The sequence below is a fragment of the Nannospalax galili genome, unplaced genomic scaffold (genome assembly GCF_000622305.1).
Source record: "Nannospalax galili isolate Female #2095 unplaced genomic scaffold, S.galili_v1.0 scaffold870, whole genome shotgun sequence".
In the NCBI taxonomy this organism is placed as follows: domain Eukaryota; kingdom Metazoa; phylum Chordata; class Mammalia; order Rodentia; family Spalacidae; genus Nannospalax; species Nannospalax galili.
Window position 1 is genome coordinate 422,154 of NW_008329130.1, and position 25,620 is coordinate 447,773.

At 46.3% G+C, this 25,620-nt stretch overlaps 1 protein-coding gene across 2 annotated transcripts in view; it reads left to right on the top strand.

Moving 5' to 3' along the window:
- Positions 1 to 1,304: 1,304 nt before the first annotated feature.
- Mtor (mechanistic target of rapamycin kinase) overlaps positions 1,305 to 25,620 on the top strand; it is a 141,518-nt gene continuing 117,202 nt past the window's right edge. Inside the window, exons 1-15 of one of the 2 annotated variants that reach the window (XM_008831630.2) lie at positions 1,305 to 1,415; positions 4,828 to 5,003; positions 5,610 to 5,718; positions 6,603 to 6,835; positions 7,442 to 7,642; positions 8,719 to 8,853; positions 12,871 to 13,146; positions 13,230 to 13,338; positions 16,836 to 17,022; positions 18,296 to 18,424; positions 19,256 to 19,500; positions 20,675 to 20,890; positions 21,224 to 21,429; positions 23,327 to 23,449; positions 24,888 to 24,977. In XM_008831630.2, coding sequence (XP_008829852.1) covers positions 4,842 to 5,003; positions 5,610 to 5,718; positions 6,603 to 6,835; positions 7,442 to 7,642; positions 8,719 to 8,853; positions 12,871 to 13,146; positions 13,230 to 13,338; positions 16,836 to 17,022; positions 18,296 to 18,424; positions 19,256 to 19,500; positions 20,675 to 20,890; positions 21,224 to 21,429; positions 23,327 to 23,449; positions 24,888 to 24,977 — 2,421 coding nt within the window. In that variant the 5' untranslated portion in view covers positions 1,305 to 1,415; positions 4,828 to 4,841. The other variant, XM_029562740.1, reaches the window with a different exon arrangement.

Below are 25,620 nucleotides of genomic sequence, written 5' to 3' on the forward strand. Positions count from 1 at the left end.
TTGGAGCCACCCCTCTCCCCATCATTGCGTGTGAAAAAATTTAAAGTGGGGCTTAAGAAGCCTAGAGGGAGAGGGGAAATCCTCTTGTTCCCCTGAGGTGGTTTGAATGAAGATGTTCCCCATAGGCTCCAAGTATTTGGACATTTTGTCCCCAGATGATGGCACAGTTTTGGGAGGTTTTAGAAGGTGTGGCTATCCTGGAGGAAGCTGGTCACTGGGGGTGGGCTTAGAGAGTTCTTAAGCCTTGCCAGATCGCCAGTTGTTCTCTTGCTTCCAGTGCCTGCACGCTGATGTGAGAGCTTCGCTTCTTCTGCTCCTGCTCCAGCCACATCCTGCCACCTCCAGCCACCTCCAGCCACCATGCCTCCCTGCCACGACGGACTGTAATTCCCCTAGAACCGTAAGCTCAAATAAATTCTTCCTTCTATAAATTGCCTGGGTCAGTTTTTCTATCGCAACAACCAACAGAAAAGTGACTAACACATCCCCCTTTTGTTTCTTAAGTTGAAATTTTAGTCAATGAGGAGTAGGTTTCATTATTACCTGTCTTTGAGGGCTACATGGAATGCCAATTATATGTAAAAGTCCCATGCTTGACAAGTTTTGAAAAGCTTTACTACAAGCGGGGCCATTATCAGTCTTAATACGTAGAGCAAATCCAAGCATAGCAAATGCTTTCAAGTAATGATTTTTGACAGGTTGAATAGATTCATTTGCTTGTGCAGAGGCCCAAACAAAAGAAAAAAATCAACATGCACAACATACACAGAGTTTAAATAACCAATATTATTTCACATGACCTAACTAGTAAAGCAATTTGGGGACAGAGAGAACTAAAAACATGTTTAAATACATATGAAACTTTACAAAAGAGAAAACACATGTCTCTAAGTGAAGCTGGTCCCCACACTGCACATCTGCGGTGGTTGGAGGGCGCCGGTGACTCACACCCGGTGCAGTCACCAACCTCCACCCACCGCGCTCGACTAGGTCCCCGAGGTACCCAGACAGCGGACTCCTGAGAGCCACCGCCAGGGTACCGCGGGGAAGCATAGTAGCGACGCACCGGATGTGTGCGTGGAAGGGACTGGCGTCAACTCGCGGCTGATTGGCTCTCAGGAATGCACCTAAGCCTCCTTTCACCTGTCACTGGCCGCGCGGTTTGTCTATTTGAACAATCCCCGCCCCTCGGGAGAAGCCGGTCCACGGAGCAGCCCTTCTTCTTCGTGCCTATTGGTGTATGTCCCAGTCCGTCTTCCTGAAAAGCTTGTTGATTGGTCCTGAGGCTCGAGAGCCCGCCCTCCCTCCCGCCCCCACCTAGAGGACAGCCGGGAAGGCGTGTGGTGGGGCAAGGGGCCCGAAGCGGCGGTCCTGGCTCTCGCGGCGGTAGCTGTGGCGTTGGCCGAAGCCGCGCGGTGAGTCTGGGGCCTGACGCCGAGCGCTTCCAGTCGGCGGGACGTCCAGACTCGCGGCCCGCCCGGTCGGTGCTGGGGGAGGCCCGGGAAGCCGCCCGTCTGGAACGTGGAGTCCTCTCAGCACCCGCCCCGCGACTTGGGCGCCGTCTGAGTACTAGGTCGGCACCCCGTCCTCCGGGTACCCCCAAGCCCTCCGAGAGACCCCACGGGCCGGCCGAGGTGCCTTTAGGTCTCCTTCCCCTTCGCAGTCACCCTCCTGAGCCCACCCACAGAGGGTGGAGCCTGTCCCGAGCAGCGCCCGCCCCCTGCACCCCGCAGCCTGCTGGCACCCCGTCGGGCACCCCGTCTGCCCCCTGCACCCCATCTGCCTCCTAAATCCCACCTGCCCCCTGCACTCCACCTGCCTTCTGCACCCCACCTGCACCCCGCCACCCCCTGTACCCCACTGTGGGGGATCTGTTAGAGACCTAGCCCCCAGCTGAACTCTGTTCTGTCCCTGGGGCTCTAACTCTCCCGCGCCCCCTCGGTTCAACCTTTCAACTTGAACTTCCCTGTGCATTACCAAGACCTTTGAAGTAGTTACATTGAATCTAACCTGGGGCGGCTGGCTGGTGGGTCAACACTAAAAAGACGCTCTGGTTCTTTCCTAAGAGTGGAAATTTCTTATCGGCCTCCTTCTCCCTCCTGTGTGTACACACGTAGTAGTGGTTTCTTCCTCCCTAAAAGCCATTTCCTTTTGTAGTATTTTTCTCAGCAGTGGAGTATTTGAAAGGTTTCAAAGCCATTTGTTCCTTGTTTTTTGTTTCTTCATGCTTCTGAGAATGACCTTGAACTCCTGATCCTCCTTCCTGCCTCCTCCACAGTGCTGGGATTCCAAGTGTGTGTGCTCATGCACACACTTCGCTGGGGACCAAACCCAAGGTTCTGTGAGTTCTAGCCTGTGTGTCTCACAAACTTATTCAAAACTAAGATTTTTTTTTTCAGGAATTGTTTTCCTAGTATAATCTAGCAGGGTAGCTGTCTGTTACTCCGTGGCATTGTGTGTGGCCTTTTAAAAATATGTATTTTATTTTTATTTTGTGTGTGAGTGTACTCCCTGCATGTATGTAAATGCATGTAAGTGTATGCAGTGCCTACAGAGGTCAGAAGAAGGTGTCAGATTCCCTTGGAACTGGAGTTAGGGATGGTTGTTAGCAGCCATGTGGGTGCTGGGACTCAAACCTAGATCCTCTGCAAGAATAGCTGGTACTATTAACCACTGAGCCATCTCACATTTGAAGTATAGTCTTCTGGGGGATTTGTTCTAGGATTGCCCTTCCCAAGCTGGTGAAAGCTTGTGCTTTATATAAAATGATACTTGTATGTATATAGGTATACATAGACTTTTGTATGCTTTAAATCATGTGAAGGTTACTTTTGATGTCAAATACAATGTAAATGTTATATTGTAACGTTTAGTGAATGTTAACAAGGAAAATAAGCCTGGATATCTTCAGTCCAGATTTCTCCCCCCAGTATTTCTTTCTTTCTTTTTTGAGGTCCCCCTGTGCCCCCAAGCTGGCCTGGAACTCGACTACATAGACAACACTGGCCTTGATTTCCTAGAGATCCATCTGCCTCTACCTCCCAGGTGCTAGGATTAAAGGCATGTGTCACCACACCCAGCAGTATTTTCTTTCAACTTACATTTATGTATTGTGTGCCAGGAATTGGTTCTGTCTTTGACCCTGTGGGTGTTGGAGATCAGTGATCTCAGCTATCAGGCTTGATGGCAAGCTCCTTTTCCCACTGAGCCCTCTTTCCCTCTTCCCCTAGTACTTTTTGTTCTCATCTGGCTGAGTCTACAGGTGCAGATCCCATGGCTGGAAGGGGCAGCTACACTACTACACTGTAGAACTGCACTGCACAATAACCAGCAGCTGATTCAGGCTGAGACAGAAGTGTAAAATGCACGCTAGATTTTGGAGGCTCTGTACCATAAAAGTGGTGGAGGTATCAATTTTTTTATGTCCGTAACAGACTGAGATGATTATTTTGGATTATTGGATTAAGTACAATATATCAGTCTCAGCCAGTTTCTTTCCATCTTTATTATGCCTACTAGCAAATTTATTTTATGAACTTATGTGGTTTGTGTTGTACTTCTATTGAACAGTAACCAGTCTCCCTCTTAATTCTCTCCCTATCTCCCTATATCTGGTAGCTGGTACTAGGCCATATACATGATAGTTATAACTGATAGCTTACAATGATTAAGAACTTACTGTGTGCCCAGTATTGCTGGAAATACTTTTAAACGTGTTATTCCTCACCTCAACCCTCAAGTTAGGTACTATGACCCTTCTATTGTAGCTGAGGAAGTTGAGGCATTTAAGTGTCTTCTTCAAGGTGTATAGCTTTTCTTTTTTTTTCTTTTTTTTTCTTTTTCTTTTCTTTTTTGCTCTTTTGAGACAGGATCTCCCTGTAGCCCCAGCTGTCCCGGAACTCAAAATGGAGACCAAGCTGGCCTTGATCTCACAGAGCTCCGCCTGCCTCTGCCTCCTGGGTGCTAAGATTAAAGATGGGTGCCACCATGCTCAGCTTTTTTTTTTTTTCTTTTTTTTTTTTTTTTAATTCACATGCATGCATACATTTCACAGCCTCCTGGGTGTTAAGATTAAAAAAGAGTGCCCCCTTTGTCATTTTTTTTTTTTTTTTTTTTTTTTTTTTTTTTAAATTTTAGCGTCTCACTGTATAGCCCTGGCTTGCCTGGAGCTTGATATGTGTAGTCCAGGCTAACCTCGAACTCTTTCATCCTGCCTCTGCCTCCTGAGTGCTGGCATTACAGGTGTGAACCACCATGCTTGACTCGCACTGAGTCTTTTTAACATTGGTCGTTGAATGAATATAGACTTTCCACACGCTCTTCAGGAAGATCTCCTAGCCTTTTTAGAATCCCCTACCTGAGCCGGGCGGAAGTCTGTGTTAGGGGGTAGAACCAGAAATAAGTTGGATTTTGAAAGATTAGGCTAGGAATGTAGCTCAGTTGGTAGAGTGCTTGCCTAGCATGCACAGAGTATGCCTAGCATGCACTGAATAAAGCAGATGTGGTGGCACCCATTTATAATCCTAGCACCTGTGAGGTAGACGCAGGAAGATTGGAAGTTCAGGGCCATCCTGGCTATATAAAACTGTGTCAAAAATTATTTTTAGAAACTGGTCAGCAATGACTCAGTGGACAAAGGTGCATGCTTCCAAGCTAGTGACCTGAGTGTGATTCCCCTGTACCCACATGGAGGAAGGAAGGAACTGACTCCTGAAAGCTGGCCTCTGACCTCCACACATGTGCTGTAGTGTGCATGTGGGCACACAAATAAGCAGATTATTTTAAAAAGTATAAGAAATGAATGTTGAAAGATGATTCTCTCCAAAGAACCTCAGGGCAAGATGCTTGGAACTGGCCCTGCCGCGGCTGCTGCCACCGCCACCACGTCTAGCAATGTGAGTGTTCTGCAGCAGTTTGCCAGTGGCCTGAAGAGCCGGAATGAGGAGACCAGGGCCAAAGCCGCCAAGGAGCTCCAGCACTATGTCACCATGGAGCTTCGTGAGGTTGGTCTTGTGTGATCAGGGCTAATGTGTCATCACTGGTTTAGATTCCTGCAATAGCTGAATGAGAGGTTTCAGGAAGATACCCAGCTTTTCCTGTCCATAGACTATGTGGCTCCTTTGCAGCAGTTGCACATTTCTGTGATATTTCTCTTATATGGTCACACTTTAGGACTGGGCTTAGATTCTGCTGTTGCTTTTATTTTTTTGTTTCCCCTACACCTACCTACTAGGCCCTCAGTTCTTTCTCTCTGATGGCAGTGACTGGATGAATCTGGAGAGTTGATAGCTGGAGCTTTCTAAATAGAGACCACACTTAAGGTCAGGGACAATGACCTGTTCATCTTGTTCCACTCATATGAAGAAGAATCTAAGACAGAAAATTTTTCTCCATAGAGCAGAGAATTAGTAAGTAGTTGCCCAATAGACAGATGAGGCGCACATTCAGTTTCCCTGCACTTTAGTGCTGTAGAAATGGGCTGTAGCTTTGTCTTTGGTTTGAACTGTACCTGCTGCTTCTCAGTTCCTAATCTTAAGATGCCCACCCACCACTGCTGTCACCATTGGGATGGTTACAAGAAACTGTTCTATATACATCTTCCTTTTCAGATGAGTCAGGAGGAGTCTACACGTTTCTATGATCAGCTGAACCATCACATTTTTGAACTGGTTTCCAGCTCAGATGCCAATGAGAGGAAAGGTGGCATCCTGGCTATCGGTAAGGACAGAGTCTCTGCCAACAGAAATGGGAAAAGAGGACAACTCATCCTGTGTGCACTATGTCCCTGGCTGCCACTTGCTACAGGACTAGCATCCAGTTCCTCTCTGCTTAAAGACTCTTAAGGAACCTGTAGCTTTCAGTACTTTAGACAAGTGCTAATTGTAGAAATAGTCCTGGAACACAGGCAAAACAGGTATTTTTAGATATGGGAACTGAGTCTCTGACTGGTAAGTGACTTCTGTGGTTTGCTAGGGTTGAGAACCAGAAGCCAGCTTTTCCTTCTTTTGACCTGGGTTGCCTTTGGCAGGTCTGACTTCACAGGAGAGCAGGATTTGGCACAGTAAGGTTCACAAATGCCAAAGTAGAAACAGGCTGGAGAGATGGCTCAGTGGTTAAGAGCACTGGTTGCTCTTCCAAGTACCCAGGTTTGATTCCCAGTATCACATGGCACCTAACAACTGCCTGTAACTCCAGTTGCAGGGGACCTGATGTCCTCCTCTGCCCTCCACAGTTATTGTAGGCACAGGTACATTTATATACATACATGCAAAAGATTCATATACATTTAAAAAAACTAAAAATAAAAAAAATTTAAAGAGTAGAAACAGGCGCTGTTCATTCAAGGACTGGTCACTAGGCTGTGACTTATTCAGCCTCAGTTTGTTTTCCTTTTTTCCCTGGAAAGGAAATATATATGTTGAAATGAGGTCATTTTGCTGTAGGTATGTAGTCCTGACACAAACATCAAATCTGGTTCAGATGAAAAACTGCTTCCTTACCTATAGAAATGTATCCAGTGTGAAGTGAAGGGATCACTCACCAGTGTTCGGTTCCAGCGTTCCAGACCATACCACATAATCACCTTTTACTTTCTATTCCAGCGAGTCTCATAGGAGTGGAAGGTGGGAATTCCACCCGAATTGGCCGATTTGCCAACTACCTTCGGAACCTCCTTCCCTCCAGTGACCCAGTTGTCATGGAAATGGCATCCAAGGCCATTGGCCGCCTTGCTATGGCAGGGGATACTTTCACCGCTGAGTATGTGGAGTTTGAAGTGAAGCGAGCTTTGGAATGGCTGGGTGCTGACCGCAATGAGGGCCGGAGACATGCGGCTGTGAGTGCCTACAGGAGGGAGCCCCACTGGGGTGGAGGACACTGCTGCATCGGGTGCCTTGTTTCCCTCTGAGGCTTGTCCCTGGAAAAGGCTGGTTTCGTAGTCCAGGGTTGTAGGCTATGAGGTGTGGCGAGTCAGTCTCTTAAAAGAGGACCTGGGAGTGGGTGCAGTGGGAATCACAGCATCTCCAGGTGCTTTCCAGTTGGCTTGAGGACATAGCACAGACATTAACCCTGGTTTAGTCTTGGCCTTATTTGCAACTTTAATATCATCTCTGAAATGAAAATAATAACAAAGTTGAACATAACGTGTATTCATCCAATAAGTACTTATCAACTGTCCTGGGTTTTAGGCTGTCATTTAGTGTTACCGAAAGCATCAAACATACCTTCCAGAGCGTGTGTTCAAATGGTGCTAGCATTTTGTGCTCGTAACAGCCTCTAGTGAGCACCAAGAGGTTTGGTCAGTCTCCCTTTGCCTCTCCTGGCCCAGCTAGAAGGGTAAGGCTTCATTTTCCCTTGTGTTATAGGCTCTAGGATGATGGGAGAGTGTCCCGAGAGAACTACACTGGTACAAACATGAATTCTGTTTACCCTTCTCTCCCAGGTTCTGGTTCTCCGTGAGCTGGCCATCAGTGTTCCCACCTTCTTCTTCCAGCAAGTGCAGCCCTTCTTTGACAACATTTTTGTGGCCGTGTGGGACCCCAAGCAGGCCATCCGTGAGGGAGCTGTAGCTGCCCTTCGCGCCTGTCTGATTCTTACCACCCAGCGGGAGCCAAAGGAGATGCAGAAGCCACAGTGGTACAGGGTGAGGAGATGGCTCCATGCTAGCCACTAACAAAGCACTTTTGCCTAGAGATTCCCCTGACCTGAAGGGCAGCTGCAGGCCCCTGGGCATAGAGCAGGCATCATGTGTGTTTGGGCTTGCAGTTTTCTTCTGTTCACTGTGAATTAGTTACTGTATTGCATTTCATTAAAGATACGTTGGTAACCACATCATTACAGGGATCACTAAGAATGCAAATATACTAACTAGACTATGATTCAAGGCCTGACCTTGAACTTCTTATCCTCCTGTCGCTAGCTCCTAAGTGCTAGGATTACAGGGATGTTCCACTGTGCCCAGTTTTATTCCATGCTGGGGATCAAACCCAGAGCTTCATGCATGTTAGGCAAACACTGTACCAAATGAGCTATATCCTCATCCCCTGCACTGCATCTTTTAAAGTTTGGTGATTGCAGTTTTGCCAGCAGCGCCCCCCTCATCATCATTTCAGGGTATAATTAAACAGCCAAGATTAAGTCTGTGAAAAACAAACAAACAAAAAACAAAAATAAGAAAGAATTCAAGGCCAGTCTGGGTTATGTAATGAAACACTGCCTCAAAACAAATCCAAAACAACATCTAGTACTCACTGCCTTCTTCTCAACAGTTAGAAGACACCTCCCTTCAGAGATGTTAAAATATGGAACAATGGGTGTCTGAATCAGTGGTTCTTAGCAGTATGGTTGATGCTAATTTGGAAAGTGCCAGTTCCTTCTTCTCCAGTGTCATGAGTCCTGTGCTGATGGCTGCTGCTGAGGAAGTACACATAATCAAAGGCGCCCTAGACATGGGATCTGGAGACCTGGATGCCCTTCTTCCCTTTGCTGTGTAGCCTTGGACAAGTCATTTAATTTCTTTGGGCCTGTTGTTATTTACCTTTCAAATAGGGGTGACAGTGACATCTACTTAAAGGTCTGTTAAAGCAAGGTGTGTAAGTCAGTATTGATGCTGGCACAAATTACCAAGCAGCCACTGGAATGCTTCAGAACCTTCGGATAGGAGTGGCCCTGTGTTTTCTCACTTGAATATTGGGTAATCAAAGCATTCTTTCTACTTAGCACACATTTGAAGAAGCAGAGAAAGGGTTTGATGAGACGCTGGCCAAGGAGAAGGGCATGAACCGGGATGATCGAATTCATGGGGCCTTACTGATCCTCAACGAGCTGGTCCGCATCAGCAGCATGGAGGGAGAGGTGAGAAACTGCATCTGGGGAGCCGAGGCTCTCGTGCACTGTTCTGTGAACAGGCATAGTGAGGCCCTTGTCTTCATGATGTTTTACCCTAGAGGGAGCAAATAATAAGTCAGATAATTTCAGATAGCAGCAAGTCCTGGGAAGAGTGTGAAACAGGCAGCAAGTTAAGGGTAGTGGGTTGGGTGAGTGCAGGTGCGTGAAAGGCTCTCTCTTAGGTGGTGCTGTCAGAGTATGAGCCACAGGCCCAGGACACAAAAGAGCTCCCTTGCAACTGGCCAGGATCTGTGTTGTAGGCAAAGGCTTTGAGGTGGAAGTTTGACACACCAATTAAACACAAAGATGGGGAGGGCGACTGGTGTATGGTGAGTGTGGAGGGAGGAGATGGTGTCAGAAGGGGAGCAAGGGTCAAGTTAATAGGCCTTACTGTTCCTCGTAAACAGTATTCTGACTGCAGGCACAGATGTGGAGGTGTGCACTCAGGGGAATGGTGTGGTGTCATGAATTTCTGACACCACTAGCTGCTTATGTAAACAAGTATATGGAAAGGTGGGAATGAAATCAGGAGGTTAGGAGGTGTTACCTTAGGAAGACAGTTAAAAAGTGCAAGTATTCCGTAGCCTGTGAGAAAAGACAGGAGGGGCCGTGTCCATGTCTGCCCCAATGAAAAAGAGAGGGAAGAAGCGTTGGCTGGAAGCCTCCTAGCTTTTGTGCAAGGCTATCATGAGGTTCTCAAATGAAAGCTGGCCACCAGGGAGGCCATGTCACCCAAGAGCAGGCCTGCTGAAGTGTTCTTGCTGTGCTCTGTCATTAGCCCTGAGCAGCCCTTGTGGCCATGGCACAGACTTGGTAGTGACCTCCCAGTAGCACAGGGGCTTTTGATCAGTTAGGCTCCTTGCTGTTGGAATTGTGTTCTTAGCTGCCATGGGAGGTTCCTGCAGTAATCTGGGTGGCTTCAGCTAGGCATGACAGTGCAAATACTGAGAAGGTTCAAGTTGGGATATTTTGAGTATAGAGCTTCATCTGTGAGACTTCCCGTGAGGATCTCTTGGTGTGGAATTTCACCCCAGGGTTCCTTGCTTTATTGGGCACAGTAGTTGATTGGTAATGGCTGTGCCCTATATGTCAGGGCAAAAATGGAGCACTAGGGGTCATTTGGCACCTCTCTCTGAATAATGTGATTCAGACAAGGCACTGAATCCTTCAGTCCCATTTTCCTCCCTTTGAACAGAGGCTCTTCCCCACCTTGTTGGACTTGTGAGGTTTCTAAGTATGTGTAGAGTGCCCAGCACAGCACCGATATGGGTGGGCATGGCATAAATGGTAGCACCCTGAAATTTCCCACTATAGTGCAGACAGCTCTAGGGCCACTGTTTCCTCCTAGTAAAACAAGATGATGTCACCTAACATGGAAGGTTGTAGAGTGAAGTGAGGTGGGTCTCATGGAGGAACTTTGTGAATTATAGGAATTTCACTCTTTGTTCCCTTGTTCAGCACATATTAATGGAGCACCTACTGTGTACCAGCCACATGAACCCTAAGAGGTAGCAATGCAGCAGTGAACAAAGCTGGTTAAGTTCTAGCAGGGGAAGTAGTGCCCAAGTAGGTAAAAGTATACTGTGATAAGTTGCATGGTGGTAAGCGCTGTAGAGCGCAGTAGAGCAGGGAAGTGCAGTAAAGAGTGCTCAGGAGGCGTCTGAGTGTCATGAAGGTAAACAGAAAGCCACCCCAGGGTCTGGGAAACACATTCCAGGCAGCTGACAGGGCAGGAGCTGCTGCTGAGGCACAAAAGCAGTGAGAATGCCCCATGCCTGAGCAGACTGAGCAGGAGTGAGCCCTGGGCCAGGTGGGGAGATGTCACTTGGGGTCTAGGAGGCCACTGAATGGCCTTTGTGTGCGTGGAACACTGTGGGAAGATTTTGAACAGAAGAGCAACTTTAAAAAAAAAACAACTTTTATTCACTTGTATGTGTGTGTTTATGGGCGTGTGGAAGCCAGAAGTCACTGGTGGGTGCCTTCCTCTATCACACTCTGTTTATTATTTTTGTTTTGTTTTGTTTTTTGGTTTTGTTTTGTTTGAGACAATGTCTCCCTGTAGCCTCAGCTGGCCTGGAACTCGATATGTAGATGAGACTGGCCTCGATCTCACAGATATCCACCTGTCTCTGCCTCTCAAGTGTTGAGACTGAAGGCGTGCATCACCACACTCGGCTCCATCTTACTTTTTGAAATAGGGTTTCTCACTGAACCTGGAGCTCAACAATTTAGCAAGAGTAGCTGCCAGTGAGCCCCAAGGATCCTCCTGTCTTTGCCTCCCCAGCACTGGATGCATAGGCATGTGCCACCAGGCCAGGCTTTTTATATGGATGGTAGGCATCTGAACTTCTGTCCTTGTGCTTGTATTTACTGACTAATCCACCTCCTTAGGCCCTATGAGTGACTTTTGACCCTCTTTTGAAATGATCACTTGAGCCACTGTGTTAATGGATTATCAGAGGGTCAAGGACTGAAGGTAGGAGTCCAGTTGAGAGTGAACTATGTAGGGCCGATGAGATGCTCAGTGGGCAGAAGCACCTGGTGTTGAGCCTGACAGACAACCTGAAGTTTTTTCTTTTCTTTTATTTTTTTTCTGGTCTTTTTGAGACAGTGTCTCGGTGTAGCCCCAGCTAGCCTGGAACTCCCTAGGTAGACCAGGTTGGCCTTGAAGTCACATAGATCTGCCTGCCTCTGGGGTTAAAGGCGTGCACTACCACGCCCGGCAACAACCTCGGTGTGATTCCCAACAACTCACATGGTGGAAAGAGGGAACCAGCTCGCACATGTTGACCTCTGACCTCCACACATACAAAATAAATAAAATGTAATTTAAAGATTTAAGGGGGTGGGGGGACTGCAGCAGCCTTAGCAGGGGATTCCAGCCACTCTCTGAGAGAGAGCTATGGAAGTACCAGAAGTGGCTGGATCTGCATTGGGGGTTTGTGGTAACTTGGAGGTGGATGGAAAGAAGAAAAGTCAAAGCATTTGGCTCTGTAACCGGAAGGCTGGAGTTGCTATGTGCTGAGATTGGGGAAGAGGATGGGGGTGGGGGGGGTTATGCTTGGTTTTGAGCATATTTAAGATGCCTCTTGGGCATTGGGGTGAGATACTGAGTATTTTGGGGAGTGATCTAGACAGAGAAGCAAGTGTGGGTTTGTAGCATATACATGTAGTTCAAGCCATGAGACAGGGAGAAGCACAGAAGAGCTAGGGGAGCTGGGAAGAGATGTGGTCTGTGAACCCGAAGTTGGGAGATGAGGAATGGGGAGACACAGGAGCAGCCAGGGAGGAGGAGAGGCCGGAGAGTGTGGGCCTCAGCAAACAAGCAAAGAAAGCTCGTGGGAGAGCTCACAGTTGTATCAGATGCTGTAGATAAGCGTCACAGGATGAGGGCGAAGACTTTGTCCTTTGCTTTGGCAGTAAAGAGCCATCAGTGACCAGATAAAAGTGAGCAGACTTTCTAAAAAGTGAAAATCAGTGCTAAGCAGCATTGGGAACTGTCAGAGCCTGAGTTGTCAGGCACTCTCAATTCCTCTGGACTAGGATTCTGAGAAGATGATTGGCCTGAGTTTCTACCTCAGTTTCAGGGGAGGAGAAAGAGACCTGAATATCCTTAGCAGGATGCTGGCATGAGGTTACCCTCCTCTCCCCTTTGCAAAAGCCTATAGTCACTCCAGATTTCCCATTAGCCTTCCTGAACCTGGCAGGGAATACTTGGAGGTAGGAGCTTCAGGCAGGCAGCCCCCTGAGGTTTTCTTCCTTGCTCAGTAGGTAGTGCTCTTCTGCCTCCATTAGAACATTAGGTTCCCTGCAAGGCCGTGGGGAAATGGTAATCCAGATGAAGTGTGGCCCCTCTACTAAGTAAGGAAGTGCTGACTGCTCAGGTGTGGGCCAGTACCTTGCTCTGCAGACTGCACAGTGCACAAGTTGAAAGCCAGGCAGAAGCAAAGGTGACTGGTTTTTTTCTTCCTTGCACACGTGTAGCGTCTGAGAGAAGAAATGGAAGAAATCACCCAGCAGCAGCTGGTCCACGACAAGTACTGCAGAGACCTCATGGGCTTTGGGACAAAGCCGCGCCACATTACCCCCTTCACCAGTTTCCAGGCCGTCCAGCCCCAGCAGTCAAATGCCTTGGTAGGACTGCTGGGGTATAGCTCTCACCAAGGCCTCATGGGATTCGGAGCTTCCCCCAGCCCTGCTAAGTCCACTCTGGTGGAGAGCCGGTGTTGTAGAGACTTGATGGAGGAGAAGTTTGATCAGGTAAGTGGCAAGAGGCTCTTTCCTCCTCCTCCCAAGTCCATGCTTCCCTTCCCTCTGCCAACCCTTTATGCTTCCTCTCTCAGGTGTGCCAGTGGGTGCTGAAATGCAGGAGCAGCAAGAACTCGCTGATCCAAATGACAATCCTTAATTTGTTGCCCCGCTTGGCTGCGTTCCGACCTTCTGCCTTCACAGGTGAGGATGGCCGTGGAAAGCGTTGCTCCCCCTCACCATACAGAGAAGCGCTGATTCTGGAAAGTTGGGCTTCTCACTGGAAGCAGCACAGACAGAGGGACTGGCCTCTGGTTGCCTTGCCTCATGTCCCATTCTAGTAACAATCAAAATGTGCAGACAAGAGCCAGGCATGGTGCTGCACTCTTGTCATTCCAGTGCTTGGAGGTCAGGGCAGAAAGGTCAGGAGTTCAGCGTCATCCTTGGGCACATAGCAAATTTGAGGCCTGCATGGACTCAAAAAACTGTAGGAAAAACAAAAAGTGCATAGTGGACGGGCAGTTCTTGGTCAAGTTCTCATGTATGAAAGTTGACAGTTTCATGTGCTGGTTGTGATGTCTTACACCTGTAATCATAGTCATTTAGAGACTACAGTGGGAGAATCATTGAAAGCTCAGGGCCAGTCTGGACCTCAGATAAGACCAAAGGAAGGGCATTTTCAGGTCCATACTGTGCAGCAGCACCTGTCTAAGGCAGGGAGGGTCTGGTGGCCTGCTTTTCCCCCCATAGTGATCACGGAGCATCTTTACTACTTGCAGGAAGTAAGGAGTGGATGCTTATGAAGACAGGCTTCACAGATGATGGACGATGGGTTCCCATTTTCCTATACTGTCCCCAGTGCTCAGTGTGAATTTTTGACTACAGAATCTACCCTGCTCAGATGCAGACTTTCCATGAAGGCTGTTCCAATTGTTCTAGCTGCCAACATTAGTTCCTTTTTCCATTATAGCCCAATGCTGTAGGAAGCTTTAGTGTCAAACCTGGAGGGAACCCTGCTTCAGTCAGTAGCTGTGACCTTTGTGGGCCTCCACTTCATGACTTGTAAAATTAGAATAATAAGCCGGGCATGGTGGCGCACACCTTTAATCCCAGCACTCGGGAGGCAGAGGCAGGCCGATCTCTGTGAGTTCAAGGCCAGTCTGGTCTACAAAGTGAGTTCCAGGGCAGCTGGGGCTACAGGGAGACCCTGTCTCAAAAAGACCCCCCGCAAAAAAATTAGAATAATAATCTCTGCCTCCCAAGGTGAATGGCATGAACACCTAGCACCTTCTGTGGTGCCTGGCATAGAGTGAGCCCCAGTAAGTAGAAACCATTATTGTGCTATCACTGTCTCCTCCAGCTACTTCAGATCCATTTTGGAGACGACGAGGTACACATGATGATGATACTTCAGTTGTTCAATGCCCTGCCTTGCCTCCTTGATGAGAGTGAGACCTTATCTCAAACATCTCTGTGCTTTGCTGTGGAGCATGCTGCCTGTGTTTAGCAAGTGCTCAGAACTAGATGACAGCCAGGGTCATAAGGGGAGGGCCAGCCTGAACCTCAGCAGCTACTGTTCCCCGCACAGATTATCTAATGCCATGCAGGCCAGATGAAACTATGGGAGAGGCCTAGATTATGAGGTGTTGAACAGACTGGTTCTAAGAAGTAGAACGTATTGGATAAGGACAAGACAGTCACATAAACCTGCTGAACCAGAGAGAAATGACAAAATGAAAATCATCCATAATTTTTTAAATTTTCTATCATTCCTGCCTGGTACCCAGCAGCTCTTCTCTTTCCTAATGACCAGACATGGCCCTGATCAGTAGAGCTTTAAATGGTCTTGGATTGAAAGTCTGTAGTTCAAAAGAAACTAATAACTAGGCCAAATCTGATCAAAGCCTAGCATACTGTAGAAACAGTTACCATGCTGTGTGCAGAGGGCTGCCTAGCAGGGTACAAAGACAGAGCCTTTGTATTCTTTTGATGTAGGTTTGTTGTTTGGTTAAACAGTATACTAGAATATGTCATTCTGAGCACCCCTAATTGTGCTTCTCCATGCTGAAGTGCTGCTTATTTAAAGCTCATAGTATGGAAGTCACTGCTTGAATTTCCCAATGGTAAAAGTTTGGTTCAGAATATTGAAAATACCCTAAATGGGGGCGGAGAAATGGCTCAATTAAGAGCAGTGGCTGCTCTTGCAAAAGACCTGGGTTCGATTCCCAGTGTTCATATGTCGGCTAACAACCATTCCTAACTCCAGTTCCAGAGTATACAACACCCTCCTCTGGCCTTCGAAGGCTTGCACAACACAGGTGGTTACATACATGCAGGCAAAACACTCAAGAGGTAAAAAATATATATATAGTAATACCCTAAAAATAAAATTTAAAGCTGGGTGTGGTGGCGCACACCTTTAATCCCAGCACTTGGGAGGCAGAGGCAGGCGGATCTCTGTGAGTTCAAGGCCAGCCTGGTCTCTATAACGAATCCAGGCCAGCTGGAGCTACAGGGAGACCCTGTCTCAAAAGACCAAAAAAAAAAAATTAAAATACAAGCTGTGCATCAACAAATAAATAAATAATAAATAAATAAATAAATTCATACATACGTACATACATACATACATACATACATACATACATACATTTACCTGAAGACCTGGATGGAAACTCTTCATTGTCAGCCTTCTCATCTCAGTGAAGAAGGAAAGTCAGTCATGACCAGAGCTCATTTCCTGAAACACTGCACCATAGGGAAAGGACTTGTCCCCTTTTTTGGTTCAGTTTTAGGGTTAGATCAGTGGGTCTCCCTATTTTCAAACCCCAGCATGCTTCCTTGCCATCTGACTATAGAACAGTGGAAACATCTCATGTTGGAGTCAATTTAGCAATATATGTGTGCTGTTTAGGAGTCTGGTTCACTAAGTATGGTCTGGTAGCCCTCCACACCCCTGCCTTCCGAGTGGACATAGCGTCTTTGTGCCGTTATAAATGTGCTACTGGAGCACAGACCCAGGGCCAGCATCAGTGGCAGAAAACAGCAAGAATCAGGAAATCCCTTTCAGAAGAAAAGCATTTCAGCTTAAAGTACCCAAGAACCACCTATTCTTATATATTGGCTACTGCAAACTTAATGAAAATGCACATGTGGCTTTCAAATTACAAAGTCTCTTTCTATTAAATATAGCTATAGTAAAAATCCCCAGGTAATAGCTGAGTGATTTCCAGGCCTAGACCAAATGGAATGGCCCATTAATTGTAAGCAGTATTACTTTAAATGTTATAATTTTGATAATCTCTGTTTTTAAATAAGATTTAACAGTTTTTGAACATGAGTACATAATACTAATGGTGGGGCTGGCAAGATGGCTCAGCAGGTTCAGGTGCTCACCACCAAGCCTGGTGACTCAAGTTCCATCTCTGGTACCCACTTAGTAGAGAGAACCAACAACTAAAAATTGTTCTCTGACTTCTACATGCATATACACAGAAATAAAAGTACTTTTTAAAAAGAATTATACTAATAGAAACTATATGATACTCCTTTGGAGATCCTCCCCTTTTGCTTTTTTTTATTAAAGAGAAAAAACCAATATATTTCCAAAAGATGTAAGTTAAGTACTGTATAGGAACTCTGACCCTTGGTATACAGACCAGCTCTGACCTTGAGCCATGCACTATGTTTTCTGTACTTAGATACCCAGTACCTCCAAGATGCCATGAACCATGTCCTGAGCTGTGTCAAGAAGGAGAAGGAACGGACAGCAGCATTCCAGGCCCTGGGGCTGCTTTCTGTGGCTGTGAGGTCCGAGTTTAAGGTCTACTTACCTCGTGTGCTGGACATCATCCGAGCAGCCCTGCCCCCAAAGGACTTTGCCCACAAGTAAGCATCTCTGTTATGATTTTACCCTGCATGCCGTTTGGTTGGAGATTAAGCATAGTCCACCCCAGTTCCATGGAGCTTAAACCCACTCCACGAATCATTGCACTGTAAGATGTGACAGATGAAGGGCAGGCCCTCCTCAGTTGAGTTCCTTCTAGGTTTGAAGACCGTGTAAATGTTTAGGAAGGTGGAATACCTGTAGAACATGTTGGTTGCTAGCTAGTAAATGCTCTACTTTGCCTCTTTTCTTTGTCATTTAAAAATCTTGGTTAAGAAAGCTGGAGGGATGGGTCAGATGTTAAAAACACTTGCTGTTCTTGTTGAGGACCTTGGTTTGGATCCCAGCACCCCACGTGGTAGCTCATAGTCACCTGTAATCACAGTCCCAAGGGATCTGATACCCTCTTCTAGCCTCCACAGGCACTAGGTGCATATGTGGTACATGTACATACATGCAGGCACTCACATAATGCATATAAAATAAATAAATCTTTAAAAAATTCAGATCAAGCATCATGGTACACAACCTTTAATCCCAGTACTCTAGAGACAGAAGCAGGTAGAGTTCTATGAGTTCAAGGCCAGCCTGTCTCCAAAATTAAAAATTGTATGTTGATAGAAGACTTATGGAAGAGTTCCTGCCTGGGACTGGAGAGACCCAATAGTCTTCTTTTTCCTTCTCTAAAGCTCAAGAGGTTGTTCTGCCTCTTTCAGACTCCCAGTGAATTAAATGAATCAAATATGAGAAAAACCCTTCAGTGTACTGCCGAATGGAGAGGCCAATGTGTCTTGATTAAAGCTGGGGAGTGTGTAAATGGAGTTAGGCCTTCGTTTCCCTGTGTGTTTATTAGCAAGGATTGCTCTGATGGGTCAGGAAGCCCACTCATCCTGAAGCCTGGCATTCTCATCATAGGGAGAAGTTTCTTTCCATAGGATGCCCATGCATTGCCCTCTGGTTCCTGATGAGCACGTTGCTTCCTAAATAGGTACCTTGGTCAGCCCCACACTCATGGGTGTGGTGCCTCTGCCTGAATTCAGAAAAGGGGTCCCTTCCCTTAAGACACATTACTGCCATCTACTGGAGTGTTATTGTAAATACATACATCTACAGTGACTCTGGGATGGTTCCTGTGGAATTGTGTGGTAGATAATTCCACACTCACTTGTGGTGGGCCCTGCCTAAATAGCATGCCCTCCTTGCCCCAAGGGGATTTTGAGGTGGGACATTATGGAATGTCTTTATATCTAAACTGGCCACTCTGTTTCTTTGCAGGAGGCAGAAAACGATGCAGGTGGATGCCACAGTGTTCACATGCATCAGTATGCTGGCCCGAGCCATGGGCCCGGGTATCCAGCAGGACATCAAGGAGCTGTTGGAGCCTATGCTGGCAGTGGGTCTGAGGTATGTGACAGACACCTGTAGCTACCCCAGTGATGGTCCAGCTTAGAAAAGAGAGGAGGGTTGTTTGTGTACAGAGTTGAATAGGCAGACTACCTCAGACTGTGGGTAGGCCAGTTACAATCCTAGTTTTCCTCACTAGCTCCTATGTGATCTTGATGCAGTTACTTCTCCGAGTCTCGGTCTCAGATCTGAAAACGACAGTTCATGCTGTCTAGGATGGTTGTAAGCCTAAGCGAAAGAGTTCATGAAATAGCCACTTAGCACAAGGTCTGGCGTACAGGAAGTGCTCAGTAGATGTGTGCGACTACTGTTATCTGTCATTGGGCAAGTTGGTTAACCTTTCTAAACTTTAGTTCTGTTCAGCCAAAAGATAAGATGATGCTCTTGATCTGCTTCTGATGGTTGACCAAGACTCAATCTTCTCTAGTGGCTGAATTATATTTTGTAAGTTCCCTTGTGGTAAAAACCAGAAATGGATTGTTCTGAAATCCAAGATGAGGCACTTTAAAGACTAAGCAAGAGAAGGGCTGGAAAGATGGCTCAGAGGTTAAGAGCACTGACTGCTCTTGCAGAGGACCCAGGTTTGATTTCCAGCACCCACATGGTGGCTCTAAACCATCCTTAACTCCAGTTCGAGGCGAATCTGATGCCATCTTCTGACCTCCGAGGCATTGCATGACATGGGTGCACCCACATACATGCAGGCAATACACTCATACACATAAAATAAAAATAATAAATAAAATGTATATATTTTTTAAATGGCTAAGTGAGAGGAGCTGTTTCTTCCCCAGAACACACAGTGTAGTAACTGAGATTCCTTCTCCTCAGCCCTGCGCTCACTGCCGTGCTCTACGACCTGAGCCGACAGATTCCACAGCTGAAGAAGGACATCCAGGATGGGCTCCTGAAGATGCTGTCCCTGGTCCTTATGCACAAACCCCTCCGGCACCCAGGCATGCCCAAGGGCCTGGCCCATCAGCTAGCCTCCCCTGGCCTCAACACTCTCCCTGAGGCCAGTGATGTGGCCAGTATTACCCTTGCCCTCCGAACCCTTGGCAGCTTTGAATTTGAAGGTAAGAAATTACAATGGCTCTTGCTAAACTGGTGAGTGATGCTGGGGACCTAAGACGGTATCTATACTTCCTAGATCTTACTGAAGTCTTAGAAACAGTGCATCAATTCTGTAGAAGCTCCTCCTTCCCAGGCTCTTAGTTAATCCCTACCCTCTACTTCGTTCCATACTATGTTTGAGGGCAGGTGGTGTTCAGGAAAAGCATACATTGCTCCATGAAAGTAATGCTTCGCAAGTGGGAGACTGAGGGACGGCACTCCGCTACTCTTCCCCTTCCCACTTCCCTGCAGCCAAGAGATCATTTAATGCTTAAAATGTGTGACAAGGTTTTCTAGATGCTTGCATTCCTGTGATGGTGTGGTGTACAGGAGTGCTGAACTGTTTAGAATTCTGAGCTGCAGAGAAATCCACATTGATGCCCAGGGAAATATGTTTCAGGGGGAAAATGGAGACTTTTGAAACAAGCTCTGTAAGTAAAGCAGGTGGAACCTGCAGAGAAACAAGCAAGCCCCAGACCTCAGCCTGCTGTCTGGAGACTGCAGCCAGCTATCTGTGGAGCCCCTCTCCCATATCACAGTGCCTCTGCTTCATTGCTGAATACCCACTGTAGTTCATTTCCAGTTAATAGAAAATAGCCATGTTTCAACCCAGCCTACATCAGACTCTCTTTTGGGTATTTAAATTTGGGAATGAAAATAGACAAGAATTATTTTCCTCTCTGGAACTGGAAGAGTTTGAGTCTAAATAAAACAAAGTAATTTATTCTTTGGAAGGAATATAAAAAGGCAGAGGTGGAACTAGTGTTTTTCTGGGTCCCTCCTTCCAACACTTCCTTCTACCTTTCTGCTTATTGGAATCTCGTGTGACCCTTGAAGAACTCTAAGTCAGTTTTGTTTTGTGTTGTGTGTGGTGTGTTGTGTTGTGGTTTTTGTGTTTTGTCGTGTTTTGTTGGCATGGTCTCATGTAGCCCAGACCATCCTTGAACTCCCTGTGTAGCCAAGACAAGACCCGAGATTACAGGTGTGTGCCACCAGGCCTGGCTCTGAGGTGGTATCTTAATGTTGAAAATCAACATTAGTGTTGAACCCCAGATAAAAAAATGCCACTAGTACACTGGAGACCCACCTGCCCAGAGCAACAGTGTTCATTCCTCTCTCCTTTTTCTTTGTACCCAGGCCACTCTCTGACCCAGTTTGTCCGCCACTGTGCGGATCATTTCCTGAACAGTGAGCATAAGGAGATCCGCATGGAAGCTGCCCGCACCTGCTCCCGCCTGCTCACGCCCTCCATCCACCTCATCAGCGGCCATGCCCATGTGGTTAGCCAGACTGCTGTGCAAGTAGTAGCAGATGTGCTCAGCAAACTACTTGTGGTTGGGATAACAGATCCTGGTAAATCTTAGGACAGAAGCAGTCTCGGGGATCCTGGAGCTTGGTGTGGTTGGAAGTAGCCAGTTTGATTATGTGGCCTCCCTAGACATCATCAGCTCAATCAGCTTATATTTAGCTCTTTCTTTGCTAAGGCATTGGGCTTGATTCCTCAGTCTGTTGGTATAAGATAATCTATTTTTGTTTCTTTTCCCTTTACTCTATGAGGAGGTCAGAAAGCAGGCCAGACAATGAAAGTGTTTGGAGCGCTCCCACTGGGCTGATAGCAGTGGAGGTAGAAACTGGGAAGGGAAGGATGGACCATGAAGAAGTCTTAAGACTCATTTGTTCTCACAGACCCCGATATCCGCTACTGTGTCTTGGCATCTCTGGACGAACGCTTTGATGCCCACCTGGCCCAGGCAGAGAATTTGCAAGCTCTCTTTGTGGCCCTGAACGACCAGGTCTTTGAGATCCGAGAACTGGCCATCTGCACTGTGGGCCGACTCAGTAGCATGAACCCGGCCTTCGTAATGCCTTTCCTGCGCAAGATGCTCATCCAGGTAATGAGGTGACAGCAAGGAGAGGATCTCTACTATGAGAGCTTGGGAAGGAAGAGCTAAGGACAGGGAGGGGGAAGAAGATTGAGGTCCCTGAACAAGCTGCAAGAGTGCACACATCTTCTAGGAAAAATCGGTTACTAAATCGTAACATGGCTCCAGGAGAGCACATTTCCCACCTCCTGTCAGTATCGCGGCAAGGTGCTTCTCGGTTCCAGGCTAACCTCTCCTGCAGCTCATATGTCTTTGTGGTCAGTCACTAACAGTTCCATCTCTTGGCCTTCTTCATGTCCTCACTCCATTTACCATGGTGTTCAGTCTCCTGGCACTTCCCTGCCTTGTTTCTGGCCTACTTTCCTTGTTGATACTAGACCAAGTACAGAGGTCATTGTTCTTAGCATGTAGGCATGGGTTTATTTTCCTGTGGTCATGCCCTTGGTCTGGGGTCCCTGGCTGTCATTCATAAGTCATGTGAGATGTCCTGCTACTCTAAAGGAGATTCGGGTTGGCCTTGCCGCTTGATCTGATAGAATTTCATTGTTACGGAAACCTGGATCCTTGATTTTTCTCTTCACCTACCCAAGTTAGTTCTTTGGCCTCTTTGTGAGAATGCCTGGCCCAGCCTTCCTGCCTCCCTCTTTCTACCTGCCTCATCTGGAGCTCCATGTGGCTCACCCCATCATTTCCTGTCCACCAGCTTCTATGCTGTACTTACCTTTTCCTGATATTGGAGAATGTGAAGCTTCAGTAGATGAATGTGTTGAGTTTAACCATTAAAACTAATAGAAAGATTATTATTAGGCTTTGCAGGGGATTGTAAATCAGGGTCTAAAGTATGTTAGGCCCCCTAGCCTAGAAACTCCAAAGTTGGGGGTGGGAGGTTAGTTTTGATATAGATTGTCCCAATCTGAATTGCATATTCTCGTGTATTGGTGAAGACTTGGCCTTTCCCTGAGGCCTTGGTCACTGGGGCACTGCTGGTTGTGACTTGTACAACAAGGCTCTGGTCTGGTCTGGCCTGCACTACCCCTGATACTTATGCTCTGCTCTCTGGAACATAAATCTCTGCAACAAGTTAGCCTCCCACTGAAGATCTGTTCTTGTATCTCTCTCTAACTCCTTTTACTGATGTCTTTTTTGACTGGAAAGAACAGGCTGTCAAAAGGATACAGAAAATCAGAGTTACTAAATTGGTATCTAAGACAAAATACACTATTTTACTATAGATCCTTCCTCTGGGTAGCTGAGTTAACCTGACCTTTATAGTGTTTAGATTCCTCACCACTTAAATTTCCTTCTTGCACCTTTAACTATCCAGAAGTCTGTCCATATTAAGCTGTCTGTGCTACTTGACAGAGAGCATAGTGTCCTGATGAGCTAGTGTTCTAAGGATGTTAGAACACACCTATTCAGTGAGGCTTAAAGGGACCCTCTAGATGGGATTCCTAGCACACTCGGTTTATCTAGATGTGCCCAGATTATGAAAGATCCATGTTTCTTTCACTTGATAGCTGTTCTAAATACCTCTTTGATACCTTTGTCATGATTTGTAGATCCTCTTGGTAATTTTATGTCTGATTTTTTCCTCCCAAAGACCCCTCCCTTTAATTCTGTTGTCTGGAAAGCCCTGATCACAGCTCTCTACAACCATAGTGCTTCTGCCAGTGTTGCAGGATCTTGCCCTGCTGTGGGAGAGAGGACTATTTCAAGCCCTTTTTCTTCCAGTCAGTTGTAGCCGTTCTGTTAGCTATAGAGATGCCCTTTTCTGTTAAATATCTAGCTGAGACTTAATCCGCTGTGGAAGTCTGGTTCTTTTCCCTAGTGCCCTGACACTTTTTTCCTCTGACACACAGTTCTCTCTGTAGGGTCCTTTGCCATAGAAAGCCTTTCTTCCTTACAGATTTTGACAGAGCTGGAGCACAGTGGCATTGGGAGAATCAAGGAGCAGAGTGCCCGCATGCTGGGGCACCTCGTCTCCAATGCCCCCCGACTCATCCGCCCCTATATGGAGCCTATTCTGAAGGTAACACATAACAGATAGCCAGACTGGCACTTCTCTCCTGTCTTTTCTCTGTGTTTAAGAGATGGGAGTGTTTCATTGCTTACTGGTACATTGAACAAAGTAGATAATTTCTTTGGTCCACGTTTGGAAACAAGGGCCACATATAGCACCTTGAGTTAAGGAGTACCAAGAATTTTCCCAGTTGTAAAAAAGCTTTCTTATAAGACGTGCTTCAGCTTGTGATCAAATGTGGAGTGTTGATCAAAATGAAGAAAAACAAGTTTTAAAATACAAAATGGAGCCAGGTGTGGTGGTGCATGCCTGTCGTCCCAGCACTTGGGACACAGAGGCAGGTGGATCTCTGTGAGTTCAAGCCAGCCTGGTCTACATAGTGAGTTCCAGGCCAGCTGGGGCTACAGGAGACACTATTTCAAAAAGACCAGGAAAAAAAAAAAAAAAAAGACGAAATGGGCTAGAGACATTGCTCAATGGTTAAGTTCTTGGTGCTTTCAGAGGATCAGAGTTTGGTTTCCAGCACCCATGTCACTTAGGTTCACAATTGCCTGTCACTTTAGCCCCAGGGGACCCCGAGGACCCCCCCCCCCAGCATCCATGGGCACCCACATGCATGTTGCCTATACAGCAACACGCATATGCATAATTTTGTTTTAGTCTTCAAAAAATAAAATGTGGGGGCTAGAGACTGGCTCAGTAGTTAAGAGCACTGGCTGTTCTTGCAGAAGACCTAGGTTCAAATCCCAGCACCCTCATGGTAGCTAACAAGCATCTGGAACACTAGTTCCAGGGGATCTGGCACCCTCTTCTTTCCTCCGTGGGCACTGCATGACATGGGTGCATTTATATACATGCAAGCATAACACTGATACACATAAAAAATTTTTTTAAAGCTGGACGTAGTGGCGCATGCCTTTAATCTCAGCACTCGGGAGGCAGAGGCAGGCTGATCTCTGTGAGTTCGAGGCCAGCCTGGTCTCCATAATGAATCCAGGACAGCTGGGGCTACAGGGAGACCCTGTCTCAAAAACAACAAAACTAATAAAATATGAAACAGCTTCAAATGTGAATACGATATTCATATGAAGTTTTCCACATATATGTAACATGTAAAACTGAGGCAGTATCAACAGGAAGAGTTGAAAGGGCACATTCAGATCATGGTGTTCCTAGAGCACACATGGAGCGAGCACACATGGGGCAAGCACTCATGGAGAAAAGCTTGGAAATCCGCAATCCAGAGAAATCCTGGATTCATAAAGCTTAGAGGCAGTTTATGACTGAGAGGATCTTTGGACTGTGTTTGTTTTATGGTACTAGGGATTTAACCCAGGGCTCTGGTGTACTAGGGAAGTGTGCTGCCACATCCCCAGCCCTCTTGGGATTAGAAAGCTCTCAAATAGATTCTAATCTGCATGCATTTTTCTCATACCTTCTTCCATAGGCTTTAATTTTGAAACTGAAGGATCCAGATCCTGATCCAAACCCAGGTGTGATCAATAATGTTCTGGCCACAATAGGAGAATTGGCTCAGGTAAGGTAACAACTACTTTTTCTACAGGGTGGAAAGAAACTTTTTTCTTTTCTTTATTTTTATTTTTTATTTTATTTATTTTTTCATTACAGCTTTAACATAGTAACACATTCCAGAGCAAGGATATCTTTTTCAAAGGTGGCTGGAAATTTTTAGGTTCACAGTTGAATTAATACAGTCATACAATATTAAACTCAGTATAAACCCTATAAGACATAAGATTGAATGAGTTTTTACCCTTCAAAGAAGATCTCCTTTTCATTTTAAGATACGCTGTTTCCTACATTTTTAATGCTACTAACACTTACATGTTTGCACATGTATCTTTAATCTCTATGTAGGTCTGATTATTACCAGTCACAGTCAGTTACACTTGGATCCTTAGTACCTTAGTATGGGTATAAAGTCATCAGGTGGATTTCACTGGTAATGTTTAGCACCTCTACTATTTAACATGAAGTAGATTTTATTTATTTTAATTTTTAATAACTACATGATTAGAAGAAGCATTTCATTATAGCTTTAACATATTCAGTAACACACTCCAGAGCAAGAGTACATCTCTTTCACAACTGGCTGTAAGTTTCTAGGTTCACAGTTGAATTGCTACAGTTATACAATATTGAACTCAGTATAAGCCCTG